Raw genomic sequence first — 20973 nt, forward strand, 5'->3', positions numbered from 1 at the left:
ACATGAAAGGCACTGCAGACTACTCCAACCAGAGAAATCAGCCATAGCAGAGCACCTGATGAACCAACCTGGACACAGCATTTTATTTGAGAACACAAAAATGCTGGACCACTCTCACAACCACCATGTCAGACTACACAGAGAAGCCATTGAAATCCACAAACATGTGGACAATTTCAACAGAAAGGAAGAAACCATGAAAATGAACAAAATCTGGCTACCAGTATTAAAAAAGTCTAAAATTGCAACAGCAAAAACAGCAGAGAGAAAAACAGGCAGGGACATTTAATCACCCTTCAAGAAGAGTTTGCTCCAGGCACAGTCAGCCCATTGTATGCTAATCAAGGTGGTCAGTTGAAAGACTCACACCCAGCCCAACTTTCAAAAGCCTTTTGTCTCACCCTGGTCATTCCACAGATATATAAACCCCTTTTTTCCCAGTTCCAGCAGACCTCACTTCTGAGGATGCTTGCCATAGATGCAGGCGAAACGTCAGGAGAAATGCCTCTAGAACATGGCCATATAGCCCGAAAAAACCCACAAGAACTGAACAACAACTGCCATGATATTCTAGGATATAGGGCTGTGTGGAAGGGCCCTGAGGTTCCTTCCACACAGCTGTATAAAATACCACGTTTCTGATTTAAACTGGAATATATGGCAGTGTGGACTCAGATAACCAAGTTGAAAGCAGATATTGTTGGATTTTCTGCCTTGATATTTTCAGTTATATGACTGTGTGGAAGGGCCCTAAGTCTACAAAAGGCAGGTGCAACCAACTCCATTCTCCCAGGGCCCTTCCGCACAGCCCTATATCCCAGAATATCAGTCCACACTCAGATAATGTACGATTTTCTGCCTTCATATTCTGGGTTAAGTGGCTGTGTGGAAGGTCCACATAATCCAGTTCAAATTAGATGTGGGATTTTATACAGCTGTGTGGAATGGGCCTTAGGGCCCTTCCCAGAATATCAAGTCAGGAAACCCCACAATATCTGTTTTGAACTGGGTTATACAAGGCCGGATCCAGACAGAACATTAAAAAAAGTGGATGTTTCTGGGGGCCTGTCCACACCCACCCCAGAAACTGTGCGCTTTCTGGGGTTGGTGTCCAGATATTCTCTTGGGACTAGCCCGAGAAAATGTGTGGAACCCCCCCCCCCCCCTTAGGAAAGTAATAAAAACTTATGTGGCCTTCATTAGAAGCCTCGACTGGCTCTCCTGGCGTATAGAAATTGTGTGCCAGTAGAATGGGGGGAGTGATTTTCCTCCCTCCCCCCCCCCCCCCCCGCTCTTCTGGTGCATCATTTCTGAGGCTTCTAATGGAGGCCAAGTAAGTTTTTATTACTTTTCTAAGGGGTCTGGGGCCTTATTTAGCCTGCTAAACTGTGGGAATACTGTCTGGACTACAGTATTCTGCAGTCCAGACCCGGAAATAGTATATTTAACTCGCACCTTGCAAGAAGGCGCAGAATAAATCCACTATCAAATTCATTAGCTACAAACCAGGGTTTTCCTGTCTAGAACAGTGGTTCTCAACCTGTGGGTCCCCAGATGTTTTGGCCTTCATCTCCCAAAAATCCTAACAGATGGTAAACAGGCTGGGATTTCTGGGAGTTGTAGGCATTGGTCTATAATGTTGTCTGGACAGCCCCTCCTTTACTGCGGGGGTTCCCACAATAAAGGCCCTGTCTGGATGGGCCCTAAGTCCACACTCATGGACACTAATGTGGGATTTTCTGCCTTGATATTCTGGAATATTGGGCTGTGTGGAAGGGCCCTACATTATTTGATGCCCAATCCTGAATAAACTACTTTGTGACTTGGAGCCCTTCCACACAGCCCTATATCCCAGAATATCAAAGCAGGAAATCTCACATTATCTGAGTGTGGATTTAAATATAGGGCTGTGTGGAAGGGCCCTGAGTGTGGACTCCAATATCCCAGTTCAAAGCAGATATTGTGGGATTTTCTACCTTGATATTCTGGGATATAGGACTGTGTGGAAAGGCCCATGGTAGTTATTGTAGCTTCTGGTGAGGACAATTCACAAACTCAAAATACTTTACATTGGTATTTATACAGTGGTCCCTCCATATCTGCTAGTGTTTGATTCCAACACAGGCACACATGCTGGAAGTCAGGGGACCCTTCCACACAGCCCTATATCCCTGAATATCAAGGCAGAAAACCTCCACAATATCTCCTTTGAACTGGGATATACGGCAGTGTGGACTTAAATAACCCAAGGGCCTTCCACTTTAGTGGTATATCAAAGAATATCAAGGTAGAAAATCCCACAATATCTGCTTTGAACTGGAATATAAGGCAGTGTGGACTCAAATAACCCAGGGCCCTTCCACACAGCCCTATATCTCAGAATATCAAGACAGAAAATAACATGTAATAAGAAAATCTCAATAAAGATATATTAAAAAAAAGACAGAAAATCCCACCATATCTGCTTTGAATTGGGTTATCTGAGTCTACACTCTGATAATGTGGGATTTCCTGCCTTGATATTCTGGGCTATGGGGCTGTGTGGAAGGGCCCCCAGATGTTGACACTGTTGCTTTCCAGTGATTCAATATAGACGAAACTTTGGTTTGTGGGCAAATTATTTCAAATAGTGTGTATAAAATGAACTTCAGGCTACAGGTGTATATGAAACATAAATGAAATCCATGTGTAGGTTTGGGTCCTGTGTCCAAAACATCTCTTTCTATGTCCTTTTGGGGGGGCAGGAGGTTTCTCCCCCTGGCAAGGCAGGCGCAGGTGGCTCTCTGGCGCTGCTTCCAGTTGGGCCTGCGACCCGCCAAATACCTGCGCGGGAGGGGTCCTGGCTGCGGTCTGGTCCCGGCAGAAGCGGCCCGGCTGGCGGCGCGGAGGGGCGGGCGAGAGCTTGCCTTTGAAGCGCATTGCTCAGTCCCGCTCAGTCCCGCCGGAGAGAGAAGCCACACGACGCGGACGCCGCCGCAGCAGCAGCAGCAACGGCTCCTGCCAGAGCGACGGAGGCGCGCGTCCTTCCGAAGGCTTGGCGGACAGCCGGGCAAACTTCAACGTTCTAAATACGCCCGGCTCGTCCAATAGGAACCCTTAGAACTTTCCCCGCCGGGGAGGACAAAGATTAAAACGAGAATCGTCATTGGTGGGAGCCTTCAATGTTCCTCTTCACGCGGTGGGAGCTCGTGCTGTCCCTCGGTGTGTTCTGAACATAAGCGCGGGCATGATGCAAGGGGTGAATTTGGAGCGGTGGAAAAAAATCTGGTTTCTGAAAAAAAAATTTAAAATGTGCTTCTCTTTTTAAATATGCAGGTCTTTTCTTCCATGGAAGAACTGTCACACGTGCTTTGCATTTTTATTGCAGCCAGGTTGGAGGAAACAGCCGTTTGAATCAATGCATATGCTGGAGCGGCCGCTCTCTAAACCCAGCATTTATGTCTGAAGATAGGAGGATCAAGGGCCCCTTCCACACAGCTGGATAAAACCCCATATTTTCTGCTTTGAACTGGAATATATGGCAGTGTGGACTCAAATAACCCAGGGCCCTTCCACACAGCCCTGTATCCTAGAATATCAAGGCAGAAAAGCCCACAATATCTGCTTTGAATATATCTGCCACATATTCCAGTTTTGTTAGGAGTAACCTTCTGACATGGGTCTCTTTCCAGTGTTAAAACCTTAAAGGAATATGAACTTTTGCCTGAGGTCATTTTCTGCTTTGAACTGGAATATTTTCTGCTTGTCGACATGATATCCCTTGACTTTCAAAGGCGATGCACAAACTAATCTTTGAGGTAAAATTATAACAGCTAAACAACAGAGAGGAAAAAACCAGGCACAGATGAACACCTCCCAGCAACAGATTTTCCCAGGCTCAGGCAGGCCTTCAAATGCTAATGAAGGTGATCAGCTAAACATTCACACCTAACTGCAGCAGGGAAGAGCTCCTTGCCCCACTCCAGCCATTCCACAGATATATAAACCCATTTTTCCTACTTCCACAGACCTCACAACCTCTGAGGATGCTTGCCATAGATGCATGCGAAACGTCAGGAGAAATGCCTCTAGAACATGGCTCTATAGCCCGAAAAAACCCACAAGAACCTAATCTTTGAGGTAGTTATGAGATGCCCCAAATCAGGCACCTAAATAGTTTATCTATGCCACTCAAACGTGCCAAACCTTAGGATATCCTTTCTAGCAATTTTGAAAAGAAGGTTAGATTTTAAACTAATCTCAGGACCCTTCCACACAGCTATATAACCCAGAATATCAAGGCAGGAAATCTCACAATATCTGCTTTGAACTGGACTCAGTTAAGGCGATGCACAAACTAAACTTTGGGGTAGTTATGAGATGCCCCAAATCAGGCACCTAAACAAGTTTATCCGTGCCACTCAAACTTTCAAAAGCTTAGAATATCCTTTCTAGCAATTTTGAAAAGAAGGTTAGTTTTTAAGCTAATCTCGGGGCCCTTCCACACAGCCATATAACCCAGAATATCAGGGTTATATCTGCCTTGAACTAGAATATATGTCAGTGTGGACTCAAATAACACAGTTCAAAGCAGATATTCCGCCTTGATAATTCTGGATTATATTGGTGTGTGGAAGGGCCCTGGGATTATTTTTATTTATATCCTGCTTTCTAGATTCAGAAGTGTAATTATTTGTAGCTTGATGGCTAATAAATAATAACTTGTTTAATCACTTATTTTAAATCATTTCACTTTGTGATAGAAATCCCATTAAAATGAATACCAACAACACATAAAATACAAATTTACTATTTATTTTGCAATATTAGGCTTTTACTTTATATGTCTCTTACATTTATTTTAATTATATTTCTATGACAAAGGGGAATTCCATCTAACATTCTGTATTTAAACTACAGCCCCTTCTACACTGCTATGTAATCCAGATTATCAAAGCAGATAATCCACATGATCTGCTTTGAACGGGATTATATGAATCTGTACTGCCATATAATCCAGTTCAAAGCAGATAATCAGGATTTCATGTGGCAGCGTAGAAGGGGCCTGAGATCCAACTGTATGGGATAAGATTGTGACACTTGGCTCTTTTCATTTACTTTAACACTTACATATTGTTATTCCCTACATTCTGTATTTGGACAAAAGCATAGCTCCAATCAGATAAGCATTAAATTACATTCATTCTGGGCATGGGATTTAAACCCATCTGTTCTTAAAATTAGCATATGGACAGTCAATCTCTTTGGCAAAATCTGTTTAGTCCTCGTATAATTTGTTTTAAAAACTTAGAACATTTTTAAAAAATCTTGATGAATACTACTTATAAGATGCAAAGCAGAAAAGCATTTTAATTCATGAGGTATTTTGCTTGCATTTTATTACTATAGATATGTAATTATACTAAATGCATAATTACTATTATGAACTGCACAATTTATAAGAATGTGCAAGATACAGTTCAGATAGCTTAAAAGTAATACAAACAGGCATTGTGGAAGTTTACACCATAAACAAAGATGTCAAGTCATTTATAACGTATACTTCCCTCCCCCACCCTAATAATTAAGTTTTCTCATAGTAGAATGAAAACTTACATTAGTACACATTTTCTCAAAATGTAAAGAAAAGAAAAGAAAAGAAAGGTAAAAGTTTCCCTTGAAGTTATGTCTAGTCGCGTCTAACTCTGGGGGGTGGTGCTCATCTCCATTTCTAAGCTGAAGTCCCAGCGTTGTCTGTAGACAGCTCCTAGGTCATGTGGCCAGCATCACTGCATGTAATGCCATTACCTTCCCACCAGAGTGGTACCTGTTGATCTACTCACATTCACATGTTTTTGAATGGCTGGGCTGGCAGAAGCTGAGGCTAATAGTGGGAGCTCACCCTGCTCCCTGGATTCAAACCACCAACCTTTCAGTCAGCGATTTAACCCGCTGCACCACCGGGGCTCCTAAAATTATCCCCCCCCCCCAAAAAAAAATTATCAAATTTCACAATTTGCTTTCAAGAGGCACCCAGATATATGAACAATCCCCATGGAACAAGTTTAAAAAGCAATAATGAAAGATAAAAACAAGTGACAACATATAGAAAACAAGGTGGAACGTGGAGGATGGGGAGCCCAAACTTAAACATCATCAATATGTAATCTGAAAAAAATAATATCTGGAATAGCTTAGTTTTGCCCTGAGAATGAAAAGGAAGCTGGGAAGTACCCCATGAAACCCACAGAAGTAATCAGAGAGACATCCCAAGGTGTTTTGAGCATCTTAAAATATGTCTCCAGTTTCTCCCTCAAAATGAAAAGCCAACAAGTAATGAGAAAATATTATTTCAAACTATTTCAATGCACTCATAACAGAAATCCTGAAGCAAAGTGCAGAATTTTGCTGTAATATAACAGTTTTAATAATAGAGATTAAAATACTGTATAAAGTTATCATGCACATTCCCCTGTTTTTAAAATCTGCGTTTTTACTCCATTGAATGTTGTTGTATGCCTTCAAATCATTTCTGGCACATAGCATCTTTAAGACGACCTTATCATGGGATTTCCTTGGCATTATTTGTTTAGGGGGATTTGCCTTTGCAAAAGGTGACCTGCCAAAGCCAGTCAGTGGGTTCCATGGCCAAGTGAGGGTCTCCAGAATCATAGCTTAATCTCCTTACTACCCTACGCCATAAGAGCTCTCCATATTATGGTTGTAATATTAGAATTTTACTCAAGGTTTACCACATTTTCAATTTAAAACAAATTACGCTGAAAGTATACTCTGGAACTAGATAGAGGAATGATTGCTTGCTGAAATCTAGCAATCTATATAAATAAAATGTGATGTTTGTTTGTGGGATTAATATAACTCAAAAACCACTAGACGAATTGACACCAAATTTGGACACAATACATCTATCAGGCCAATAAGTGACCATCACTCATAAAAACATTGAAAAGCACAGTGGAAGGGACTTAAAAAGAGAGATGAGGGAATGCAGTCAATCCTAAACCTGTAGTAAAGTGCATTCTGAAGACATATTGCTGGGAATTTTCCTTATTCTGGGAAGGCACACTGGAACAGCCACTGTTCCTATTACTATTCCTCCTTGCAGATTTTAAAAAAACACATTATTATTCAAATAATATAAAGTCATCAAGTAGTCAAATGTAGTTGCAGTTTGTATTAAAATAATGTTGCTATATAATGAAAAGTTCAAAATTCAGTTAATAAAACAATTTAATCCTGTATATTTTGCCCCAGAAACAAAATGGTAATTTAAAGTTAGGAGTAGAATAAAAACTTACAGTATTTGTTCACAGGGAAAGCTCTTGTATGCGTGGTACTCAAATCAAGGCTATGATGTTCGTAAGCAATTGCAAAGATTTTGAGGATATGTATGAACTGAAAAGACACCTGTTTTTCTTTGTCTATATATTGTTGTTCCACCTGATCATGTAATTTGAGTTACTCCTCCCTACAGACCACTGGGCTTCTTTGTCTAGTCCCGCTGATCCAACAATAACAACATTGGAACCTTTGAAGGAAATCGATATGAATATGAAGAATCCAGGTTAAAGTTAGTAGACAAATTATCTTACTTGTAACAGCAAACCTAATACAAAATGCAGAATTTTGCTGCTACTGTCTTCTGACAGTGCATCACTTTTTTTTAAACTCAAACAGTTAGTTTGAAATTTCACAGCACTATTAGAGTACAATAGAAAATTATAGTTTCATGAATTTATACTGGGAATCATTATGTCATTTAGACATGGTACAATTTTTATTGCAGATAGACAATGCAGTCTAAAAATAACTGTGGTCGTACTCCGGTTAAAAAGAGAAAATGATATTCTGTATATTTTAAAAGATGTGTTCAAAAAGAATGAGATAGGGGGTGGCAGACTGATAAGTTATGTTGTCATTCTTAAATGAAAGGGTTGACAGCATCCATCTGTAAACATTCAGGACTTTAATTCATTTCAATATGAGTATTCCTGGTATTTCTGGGAGGCTGTTTCATGCAAGTGTATGGGGAGCTATCATGCTATATGGATGGAAGTGGGGAAAGATGGTAAAAAAGCCAGTGCAGCCCCCCCCCCCCCCCAAATTATTGCAGATGGGGATTCAAATTAATGCATTATTTAAATTTCTGTAATTGATATTCAGTGTTTCTTCATTATCAACAACTTTCATTTATGCAGTTACCATGAACTTCAACTGAACCCAATGGCACATTCTCCTAAGTCAGTCGTTCTCAACCTGTGGGTCGCCAGGTGTTTTGGCCAACAACTCCCAGAAATCCCAGCCAGTTTACCAGCTGTTAAGATTTCTGGGAGTTGAAGGCCAAAATATCTGGGGACCCACTGGCTGAGAACCACTGGTCTAAGTAGACATGTGTAGCAATGTTAGATGTATATGATAGGCATGTTTTCAGGATTAGTCTTAAGTCTAATTGTTCCTCTCAACTACAGTATAATTCTAAATCAGTTGTTGACTAGTAAGTAAAGACATTTAATTCCATTGCTGCAGTTGGCCTACTTAGCAGGTACTGATAACTTGTAGTCTTTAAAAAAAACAGGCTGTTGTGACAGTAAACAAAAATTAAACAATATACCACTTACTTTATTTTGTGTAATTTTACATCCATTTATTTCAGATACAAGCAGCAATTGTTCCATTTATGCAAGATAATACAATCTTCCAAATGAAAAGCAAGTCTATAAATAGGTGATATCATAAATGTCCTTATGGTACTCTAGACATAATGGCCATCAATTAATGAATTCAGTTTTTTAAAGAAAAAAACTCCTTTAGTATCTTTTAAAACAGGATGTATAAATCCGTGGTCAATAGAAAACAGAAAACTGTATTAATTCATCTAACAAAAAAACCTTTATTTTTAGTAGGATGTTTTTTTTTACTGAGATCAGAATAATTCCAAACCATTCAAAGCTTTTCTGAGGCTGTGAAGCCAGAGTTAAAGCTTTACCTAATCAAATACTATTTAGTCCTTTCACTGAATGCTTGAAGACAGATTGTACTTGGTACAAAATAAGCAATTATTTGATGTATATGTGTGGAAGCTATTTATAAGGATTGAACAAGGGTTCTATGTGATGTTTGTGGGAAAATGTCAATATAGTGAAAACCATTCTAATCTGCTGTTATAGGATAATGCTGTCTGGTTCAACAGAATCAGGTCAAAATCCTTAGCTGATAAATGTCTAATCCAAGATAAACATTCATAAATCCTAAAATAAGATTATGTCTCCACCTTAAATACCCAACAAGCCAAGTGAAATGGAAACCTTTGCTTCCGATTTCATAGTACCCCATTGGCGTAAGTATTTGGACCAGTCTTTCAATATATATAAAAAGGTATCATGGAAATAAATTACATTGCAAAAGACAGAACACGAAAAGCAGGAAGCTTAGGAATGCTGAAATCTACTACAGTAGGCTTTATAAGGCATTGACCAGTATTAAAAATTCACAGTTAACATCCATTACAAAAATATTCAAAGCTAAAAACCACAGCACCACCTGACTTGTTCGTTAAAACCTTCTTCTTTTAAAGTCTGTCTGAATAAGAAGGTTTCAGCCTAGTCAAGTATTAATATGAAAGAATGTCATTAAGGAGGAAGGAGCAAACTTGTTTTCTGCTGCCCTGGGGCCCTTCCAGACAGGCCCTGTATCCCAGGATCTGATCCCAGGTTTTCTGTTTATCCTAGATTATCTGGCAGTGCAGACTCATATAATCCAATTTAAAGTAGAAAACCTGGGATCACATCCTGGGATATAGGGCCTGTCTGGAAGGGCCCCTGGAGACAAGGAATTGAAACAATGAATTCAAATTGCAGGAAAGGAGATTCCACCTGAACATTAGGAAGAACTTCCTGATTGTAAGAGCTGCTCCGCAGTGGAACTCACTGCCTCAGAGTGTGGTGGCATCTCTTTCTTTGGAGGCTTTTAAACAGAGGTTGAATGGGCATCTGTCAGGGGTACTTTGATTGTGCCTTTCCTGCATGGAAAGGGGTTGGACTGGATGCCTTATGTGGTCTCTTCCAACTATGATTATTTGTTTTTATGTTCAAATTGAAACCGGTATGTATGTCTGAAACTTAGGTTTTTCCTTTCCTGGGAGTAAGTCCTACTGACCTCAATATAAATGTGTTGAATAGTTAGCCCTTAGGTACTAGATTTAAAATGAATATTGTAAATGCAGTGATAATCTTCTCAACTTGGATAATACTGTTTATATAGGTCTTCTGAGTTAAACGCAGTGACAAGGTGCCAGTGCAGGAATTGGTTGAGGTCTTGCAATGTCTTCTTATCCCCATAATCAAAGAATCAGTCTCAGGGCATTCCTGTCATCCAGAAAGTTCTCTAGGCTGTTTCAGTTCAAAACTTTGTCGTCTCAACAGATAATATAATAATTAAAAAAAAAACCCCTGACTTCATGCAATAAAGGGGTCTTCCACACAGCCATATAACCCAGAATATTGAGGCAAAAAATCCCACAATATCTGCTTTGAAATGGGCTGAGTCCACACTGCCATATATTCTAGTTCAAAGCAGAAAATGGGGCGTTTTATTCAGCTGTGCGGAAGGGGCCAAAGTTTTTAAATCCTTAGATTGTTGTAGGTTTTTTAAAATTCTTGCTTCCTGGATGACAGTAGGTCTATTCCTCCTGTAACAATCTAGCAACAGAAACTTTTCAGAGTTCTTCTTTTCAGAGTCCACACTCTCTGTGGTTACTTTGACATGGATAGGATTGCTTTGTTATTTGTGTATATGATTTATATAATTTTTTAAAAATATTTTCGTTTCTAACATGCACTGTCTGATTTTTTTGTTACATTAGAAACTGTTCCCTTAGAACTGCTCTTCCTATACAGTCTGATTCTTATCTCTGATAAGAAAAACCACATTTCTCATTTTCTGATACTTCTGTAAAAATGCAGATTGTGAGATGTTCCAAATAGTAAATTTAAACCCTATATCCCTGATTAGTTTTATAAAGCATAATGCATTTCATACTCATTGTGTTATATAATAATATAAATTCATGATTACCACCTCCTTTAAAAATATTCCATAATACATCTAACTACGTTCAGATTCTTATTCCAAGAATGATTCCCTTATTGTCGGTGGATCCTTTCGGTTAGTGTTTCCAATCTGCCTCTGAACACAGTGATATTTTTTCATGTTTAACTGTAAGCTTCATGCTTGAAATTCCTAAACTCACTTGACCCACATGCTAAAATCCCAGCTGAGCTGACTCAGCTGTTCATCTTCACCATGCTGATGGTGCTTTGATTTTGCGTATGGAGATGTTTTTCAGATAGAAGCAAAACGATTCAGTCAAACACATTTTCTGAGTTAAAGATGTGTGTCCATGTTCATGTGGCTATTTCAAATTTGTTTTCCAGAATAGTTAGTCAGTTTCCTTAATTATCTGCACAACTGCAATCTTATGTTTATATTAAAACTGCCGGATAGTGACAGGATTAGAGGATATCTGACAGACCACATCACTATGAGCATTCCTGGATCCTAAGTTCCACAGGTGAGGCTGTTTTCTAAGTTCTACCACCTTCACAAATACTCTAAGGGCCCTTCCACACAGCCATATAATCCAGAATATCAAGGCAGAAAATCCCACAATATCTGCTTTGAACTGGAATATATGGCAGTGTGGACTCAGATATCCCAGTTCAAAGCAGATATTGTGGGATTTTCTGCCTTGATATTCTGGGATATAGGGCTGTGTGGAAGAGCAGCCCTATATCTACCTTATTAAGCATTATCGTCTTTTCTAGGAACTACCAGTATTTTTTCTCATGATATGTCCAAAGTATGACCGTTTCAATTTAGTCACCTTGGCTTTTAGGAAGAGTTCAGGCTTAAGTTGGTCTAGCACTTATTTATTTGTTTTTGGAGCAGCCTATGGTATCTGTAGAACTCTTCATCACCACATTTCGAAGGAAGAATTTTTTTTCCTATCAGATTTCTTCATTCTGCAGCTTTCAGAATCATAAAAACAATATATTTTGAGTAATACTAATGTTATTATTTATTTATTTATTTATTTATTTACCAACCAAGGCTTGGAACTGCTGTACTAGTCAGATATTGTAACCCTGTTATGTCCATTTAAATAACCAAAGTAAAAATTAATAAATAAACTTTTACAGGCATCTTTGGCCTATTTTTAAAGTGCATATTTTAAAACACTGCAGCCTTCTGGATAATGCTGACATTACACTAATTCTGACTTTTAAAAGCAATTTGAAATATTTGGTATCCCAGGGGTAGAAGAGGTATTCCACCATACTGACATTTTAACATACAAATTTGCAACACAATAAACCTTGCCAGTATGAATGTGAAATGACACTTCAGAATTGCCGAATTCTAACAAATTCTGTTAGCAAATGTCAGCTGATGAAAACAAAACTTTCTCTGCAATCACTTAACTAGGGGGATATCTGATTAGAATTCAACACTGCCTAATTAAGTAGAGAGGAAGGCTTGGGGTACTGTGGCTACACACAGAAATACTTTGCCCACAATTCCTATCAGCTCAAGGTAGTGTAGCCCAGTGGTTCTCAACCTGTGGATCCCCAGATGTTTTGACCTTCAATTCCCAGAAATTCCAACAGCTGGCAAATTGGCTGGGATTTCTAGAAATTGTAGGCCAAAACACCTGGGAACCCACAGGTTGAGAACCACTGGACTGTGGCCAATGATGAGAAGTTGGGGGAGTTGTATGGCTTTGGTTGCCCATCTTTATCCTAGCACAGTAGTTTCCTACCTTTGGTCCTCTAGGTTTTTGGACTTCAACTTCCAGAAGCCCCGGCCAGCTTGTCCAATGGTCAGGAATCTGTGAGCTGAAGTTCAAAACACCTGGATGACCAAAAGTCAGAAAACACTACTGTAGAGGAACCACTTCAGAATCTGGTTTGACGACTGTTACAATATTGTGAACAAAGCCTTGGGCATGAGCATGGGGCTGAATCCACAGTAATTCAAGTGAACATTTCTATAATTAAGATATAGCATCTGGGCCTCCTGTTGTTTTTGTGCACTGATGTGATGTAGCAAATTGAAACTGTGTGTAAAGTATGTTGAAGTTTATCCAGTAAACTGTACAAACCCATATTTGATCCACTGCGGAATTTAGTCTGTATTTGTAAAATGGGTCAGGTAGACAATCAGTATTCCATCCCAAGATCACCTTAACTGCTGATGTTCTTGAATATTCCTCTGTCTGCTTTCAGTTAATGAAACAGAGTAGGCATTGAAAAGAGTGGGCACTGAGAGCAAATTGACATTTGTCAAACTAAACTAAAATATGAGAAAAGTAGATAGGTTATTTTTTGTAAGCCTTGCTACTTTGACACCCCCCTCCCCCCCAATTTTACCGTTGAATAAAAATCTGAAGTCCTTTAGAAAGCTAGACAGGAAAAACATCAATTTCTCCTTAAGGTGATTTTGTTATTTATTTATATTTTGTCATTCCGCCACGGTAGGTTTCTTGAACATATACTCAAGATTGGTTAATACAAGCTGGTCTTATCTTTAACATAATTAAACCACACAGGCTCACACACAACAGCACATAGGGTCCTTCCACACAGCCATATAATCCAGAATATCAAGGCAGATAATCCACAATATCTGCTTTGAACGAGGCCCCTTCCACACAGCTGAATAAAATCCTACATTTTCTGCTTTGAATTGGAATATATGGCAGTGTGGACTCAGATAACCCAGTTCAAAACAGATATTGAGGGATTTCTGCCTTGATATTCTTGGTTATATGGCTGTATGGAAGGACTCTGAATTATCTGACTCTACACTGCCATATAGTCAAGTTCATGTGGATTTTATACAGCTGTGTGGAAGGGCCCTATATGAGCCTGGAAATGACGGAATGATTATCTGTTGGTATCTCACCACACACTATCTCTCATTGAATTAAGCGGGATTAAGACAGTTTAATATCACTTTAAGTGCCAGTGCTCAATGCTATGGCATCCTGGGAGTTGTAGTTTGGTGAGGCACCAGCACTCTTTGGCAGAGAAGGTTAAAGATCTTGTAAAATTGCAGCTCCCAGGATTCCATAGCATTGAGCCATGGTGGTTAAAGCAGTGTCAAACTGGATTGCTTTTCCGGTATAGATGCAATTCTTGCCTTGCTGTGTCAGAATGGAAAGCAAAATCAGTCTTGTATTTAAAATTATATTTATGAGAAAGTTACACATTTGATTACTTTTTCTTAACTGTGGGCCCTTCTATACTGCCATATAACCCAGAATATCAAGGTAGATAATCTACATTATCTGCTTTGAACTGGATTATCTGAGTCCACACTGCCATAGAATACAGTTCAAAGCAAATACTTTGGATTTTATACGGCTGTGTAGAAGGAGCTTGTGAGGATGGAAACAAGAACTGTAAAATCTTCTAGTGTAATTAATGTGGAGGACAAGTGCATAGGATTCTTTTAGGGTTGCAAGATTAAATAGTTTTGTACAAGAGGGGATTTCAGCAGGTGTAATGAGCAATTGGTGCTGAAATCTCTCCTACACAACTGTTGAAAAGGACAGGAACCTTGTTCCTTATTTGAGTTGGCAACCTTTATGCCACTGCTTGTCATGACACCAAGCCAGATATATGTCCCCATCTGCTACTGGCACAAAACAGACATTCTGCTATCATATTTTTGGTATCCTCCCCCCTAATTAGATTGAATTGGTGGAGACAGGGTATTCATAATATTTCCTTAACACTCTAAGGAGAAGCAAAATTGCATCACAATAATTATAATCTGGATTGGTGTGGAAACATGATATACAGTCCCCCCTAACACCTCTGGGGTGTTAATATTTTGATGACTTCATGCTCAGTTTACAGTATCTATGCAATTATAGGATCTCTAAGATGATTGACTAGACTTCAGACCAGGAGGGAGTATACAATATCTATTCTATATGGCGTCATTTGTTCTTCTATTTTAATTAAGAAGAAAATAAACATTCTGTCTCTTCTTAAAGAGACACACACAAACACACAATTTTATCATGTTTACAGCTAAATCATATATGGATGCGCTGTATTTGTGCATCTTTACACAGAAGTAACTTTCATCAAGTTCACTCAGTGATTCCCAAACTCTTATTCTCCTAGTGTTTTAGCATATCCAAGTTGAGTGTCCCTTATCCAAAATACTTGACCAGAAATGTTCCATATTTTGGATTATGGTGTATTTGCAGATGCATAATGGGGATGAGACCCAAATCTTAAGATGAAATTCATTTATGTTTCATATATACCTTTTACACACATAGCCTGAAGATAATTTTATGCATAATATATGTAATATTTAGTACACGATACACAGTTGTCTATCAGGCCCCTTCTATGCTGCCATATAATCCAAATTATCTGCTTTGAACTGGATTATATAAATCTACACTGCAATATAATCCAGTTCAAAGAAGATAATCTGGATTTTATATTGTTTTAAACTGCCTTAAAGTTGACTTCAACTTGTTGTGACTCCATGAATGAGGGACCACTGTAGTCACTCTGTTCTCAACAGCCCTGCACAGGTCTGGCTTCCTATACTAATAATATTAACAATATAATGGTATAGTGCAATATAGTAATATGTAATACTGATATCGTACTATGCTAATAATAAAATATATTGTATGAAAAAATATATTTTAAGCAGCTCTGAGTCCCCTTCGGGGTGAGAAGGGCGGCATATAAATGCTGTAAATAAATAAATAAATACTGAGTCTGGAATGTGGTCTTCCTCTTTTCTTACTTCCTTTTACCTTGTCAAATGTTTTTTTTTTTCTAGCAAGCCATGTCTTCTTATATGTCCCAAGTACAACAATCTTAGGGTGCATCATGGTATGGCCAAAGTACAACCGCCTTAGTTTAGTCATTTTGGCTTCTAGGGCCGGATCCAGACAGGCGCTTGTCCCAGAAGCACCCACTTTTTTTAACGCAGATGTTTCTGGGAGGCCTGTCCATACCCACCCCAGAAAGCCCGGGAGAACGATGTTGCAATCCCAGGTGACAGCAGGATTGAAGAGAAACAACTTGAAAAGCTGACACGATACAAGGATTTAAAGATCAATCGGCAAAGACTCTTGCACAAGCCAGTAAAGGTGGTCCCAGTGGTGATCGGCAAACTGGGTGCAGTGCCTAAAGACCTTGGCTTGCACTTAAACACAATTGGCGCTGGCAAAATTCCCATCTGTCAACTGCAAAAGACCACCGTACCCGGATCTGCATGCATTATTCACCAATACATCACACAGTCCTAGATACTTGGGAAGAGTCCGGTGTGTGATCAAATACAAGACAACATAGTGATCTTTCTGTATACTAATCTTGTTGTGTTTCAAATAATAATAATAATAATAATACAAACAAGAGGCACAACTCTGTGGCCCAAATGATTCATTGGAACTTACGTCACAAGTACCACCTGCCAGCAGTAAAGAACTGGTGGGATCATAAACCTGCAAAGGTCATAGAAAATGAACACACAGAAATACTGTGGGACTTTCGAATCCAGATTGACAGAGTTTTGGAACACAATACACCAGACATCGCGATTGTGGAAAAGAAAAAAGTTTGGATTATTGATGTCGCCATACCAGCTGACGGCCGAATTGAGAAAAACAGGAGGAAAACTTCAGCTGTAATCAAGACCTCAAAATCGAACTGCAAAGGCTCTGGCATAAACCAGTCCAGGTGGTCCCAGTGTGCTGTGCCAAAAGATCTCAGCCAGCATTTGGAAAAAAAAAACTGACAAAATCACAATTTGTCAACTGCAAAAGGCCACCTTACTTGGATCTGCGCGCATCATTCAAAATACATCAAACAGTCCTAGATGCTTGGGAAGTGTTCGATTTGTGATATGAAATCCAGCATATAGTTTTCGTTTGCTGTGACATACTGTGTATTGTGCCAGTAAAATAATAATAATAATAATAATAATAATAATAATACGTTATAGGTTTTTAATTACACACTTAGGCCCCCTCCACACAGCCGAATAAAATCCACATTATTTGCTTTGAAGTGGATTATATGGCAGTGTGGACTTAGATAACCCAGTTCAAAGCAGATATTGTGGGATTTTTTGCCTTGATTTTCTGGGTTATATGGCTGTGTGGAAGGGCCCTGAGTCCACACCGCCGTATAATCCAGTTCAATGTGGATTTTATACAGCTGTGTGGAAGGGGCCTGTGATATCCATTCAAAAGCTATAACAAAATGTATTGCAGAATGTCCCTCCTGCAAAAAAAAAAAAAGATTTTTTTTTTTGCAGTTTAATACACTTTCCCCATGTTTTATGGTAGAATCAATTGGGAAATGACATTTATAACCCAGGAACATCATCATAATCTTGGTCCTATCAGCTTTGTTTCATGTGCAGCTTCCACAATCATCCATCGGAACTGGAAACACGGGGGCATGGCCTAGCTTTAACATTATTCAGTGACACATAGGCGACAATAGGCTTGCGCCCTAGCACTGAGTGGCCACGAGCCTTTCGCCCTGGCAGCCTTCTCTGGCCCCAAAGCCTCCCTCCCTCCCTGCGGGGCTGTGACGTGCGTTGCCATGGTGACGTCCGGGCAGCGTCTCTCCGCGGGCGGGGGAGAGGGAGGAGGGATGACAACAAACATGGCGGAGAGGAGCAAGACGGCAGAGACGGGTCAGTGGTGAGGGCGAGGGGGCCGGGGCCGAAGAAGCAGGACAACCCGCTTTATTTAGAGCATAAAGAGGGGGCCCTTGCGGGGCGAGAAGGAAAGAGATTAGGACGTGGCTCCCCGCTTTTTGTGGAGGCCTCCTGATAAAAGAGCCCCACGACGTTCCCTTCCTGTCGGCTGCCTCATTATTGGTCGCTCACAGTCGTGTTTGCAGGGCCAGGCTTTATGCTGAGGCGATGCTTGGAGGTGCCTCGACACTGTAGGACTAATGCAGTCTGACACCACTTCAACTGCCATGGCTCAGTGGGACCCTGGGATTTGTAGTTTGGTGGGCCACCAGCCCTCTTTGGCAGAGAAGGCTAAATACCTGGAAAAACTGCAAGTGTCATTGAGCCATGACAGTTAAGGTGGGCTCAGGGCCTTTCCACACAGCCATATAATTCAGAATATCAAGGCAGATGATCCACCATATCTTATTTGAACTGGCTTATCTGAGGGCCCTTCCACACAGCTATATATCCCAGAATGTCAAGGCAAGAAATCCCACATTATCTGAGTGTGGAGTCAGGGCCCTTCTACAGTCCTATATCACAGAATATCGAGGCAGAAAATCCCACAATATCTGTTTTGAACTTGTTTATCTAAGGGTCCTTCCACACAGCCCTATAGCCAAGAATATCAAGGCAGAAAATCCCACATCATCTGAGGGCCCTTCCCCACAGCCCTTTATCCCAGAATATCAAAGCAGAAAACTCCACAATACCTGCTTTGAACTGGGTTGAGTCCACACTCAGATAATGTGGGATTTTCTGCCTTGATATTCTGGAATATAGAGCTGAATGGAAGGGCCCGCAAATAACCCAGTTCAAAGCAGATATTGTGGGATTTTCTGCCTTGATATTCTGGGATATAGGGCTGTGTGGAAAGGCCCTGAGTCCGCACTGCCATATAACCCAGTTCAAATCAGATAATGTGAGATTTTATACAGCTGTGTGGACGGGGCCAGACAGGCCCTATATCCCAGAATCTTATCCCAGGTTTCCTGTTTATCTCCTATTTATCCCAGATTATCCTGTTTATCTCAGATTATCGGTCAGTGCGGACTCATGCAATCCAGTTTAAAGCAGAAAATCTGGGATCAGATTTTGGGATATAAGGCGTTTCTGGAAGGGCCCTCAGACTACGTCAATTCTTCAATGTAGATGCACCCTTAGATTTAGGATGGATTTACACTGCCATATAACACAGGTAATCCACATTATTGGTTTTGAAATGGATTATTTCAGTTTACACTGCCATATAATCCAGTTCAAAGCAGATAATCTGGACATTATATGTGGGTGTAGATCCAGCCATATAGAGTGAAGTAACAGATTCAGATCTATGATGAGCCTAAACAGAAATATGAGATATTTCTTTGCCTGGACAAGTGTCTTAAAGGGGATGGTGAATGTTCACTTCCTCCAACAGAATTTGGTATATTTCATGGGATTAGAATTCAAAGACATCACAATTTTAGCCTGCAATATCACTATACTGTATAAATGGGCAAAGCACCACTAACTTGCAGTTATTTATGTCATGAAAATATACTATGGTAGGAAAAAAGTATATTCAATATATTTATTTAGGCAGAAGAATTAAGTTACAACAACAAACCTTAAGTTACAACAACAAACCACTGGAACAACTGTTTTCATCACAATAAAAGTCAGTCTGGATCAGAAATAAAGTAGAAGTCAGTCTGGATCAGAAATAAAAATACCTAACAGCTTTTAAAGCAAAACAATTAATTATATGCCTTTCCTTTTAGTACAGGCTAGAGGGTTTCAGTTTACAATCTTATTGGCTGAATGCTGTAGATTGTATGTATATTTTCTTTTACTTCAGAATGTGAGGTGGGAAATGTTACAGTGTTAATATAAAAATGGACGGACACTGGTTAAGAATTAGTGTAGTTTAAGTTTAATAAAATGCCAGGTTCAAGGTACAGTAAGATGGTAAAACTAGTTGGCTACCTAACGATAAATAAAACAAAAAAGATGGTGAAGACCATTAAGATGAACTCAGCCCAACTGGTAAGGTGCAGCTGCTCCATAATGTTAGGAATAATTCCTGAATGAAACTCCCAAAGAGCCAGAATTTAGGGGTCTCTCATATTTTGCTTCTTTTGGGCACATAATAAAGAGATAGATAGATAGATAGATAGATAGATAGATAAGCAAACCCTTATGACCTGCATGAGAGCTAGTCCCTGACTGAGAAGAGGATGGTCTATGTGACCATGCCAGAAGAGAACGGGCTGGTTTGGTATATATCCCAGAGTTAGTGAGACTACTGTCTTTGCTGTGTTTTAAATTTGAATCTTTATATAATCTGTAGTAATAGTTAGGTTGAAGTACAGTAGGCTCTCCACCTTTGGAGGACTAGGGGGACAGACTCCTGCTAAAGTGGAAATTGACCAAAGAGTAGCCCTGAAGCACATGCTAGAGTGAATATACTAACGAAATCTGTGAATAATTAAATCTTCAAAAGTTAAGTCTGCAGATAGGGAGGACTAACTGTACAGAAACCTATTGATGGAGCCTGCATGAGCTGTGAGCATCCTCCACAGATGAATTGTTTACACTGTTGCTTCCTTACCAATGCAATGTAGAATGAGCACCATGTGCTTATACATTGGAGAGACATTCCTTAGAAGAGATAAGGTGCTTGCTTTGTACAGAATAATGTAAAGTCTGTCTAACCAAGATGCCTAGATTACAGGGAGTATATGATTAGATTACTTCTTCTCTAAAAGTATCTACATTCTCTGATGAACTTCGACTAGGAGTATAATAAAGTAGTGTATCTAGAATAAGTAATGTCTGATACAAACTATCCTCCCAAAAATGCAGATATGTACACTGCTTCTTTGAAGACTAATAATTCTTTTTCTATTCACTTTAACATGCATTTCATATTTACCTCATTCATCTCCACTCACGACACACTATGACACACTATATCTCTCCATCACACTGTTTTAGTCAATCTAGAATCACTGAATCATAGAATCCTAGAATAATAGAGTTGGAAGAGACCACATCTAGTCCAGCCGCCTGCCATGCAGGAAAAATGCCATGCAGGAAAAGTACCCCCAATCTCTGTTTAAAAGCTTCCAAGGAAGGACCTTCTACCACACTTTGAGGCAGAGAGTTTCACTGCTGAATAGCTCTTCTAGTCAGGAA

General features: G+C 39.7%; 1 protein-coding gene across 2 annotated transcripts in view; it reads left to right on the forward strand.

Moving 5' to 3' along the window:
* The first annotated feature begins 17679 nt into the window (after window positions 1-17679).
* The window catches only part of BEND5 (BEN domain containing 5), a 995828-nt gene continuing 992534 nt past the window's right edge, over window positions 17680-20973 (forward strand). For both annotated transcript variants that reach the window (XM_067467888.1, XM_060773472.2), the window contains exon 1: window positions 17680-17748. In XM_067467888.1, the coding sequence (XP_067323989.1) occupies window positions 17706-17748 (43 nt within the window). In that variant the 5' untranslated portion in view covers window positions 17680-17705. The remainder of the gene's footprint in view (window positions 17749-20973) is intronic.

This window comes from Anolis sagrei, chromosome 4, assembly GCF_037176765.1.
Source record: "Anolis sagrei isolate rAnoSag1 chromosome 4, rAnoSag1.mat, whole genome shotgun sequence".
NCBI lineage: Eukaryota > Metazoa > Chordata > Lepidosauria > Squamata > Dactyloidae > Anolis > Anolis sagrei.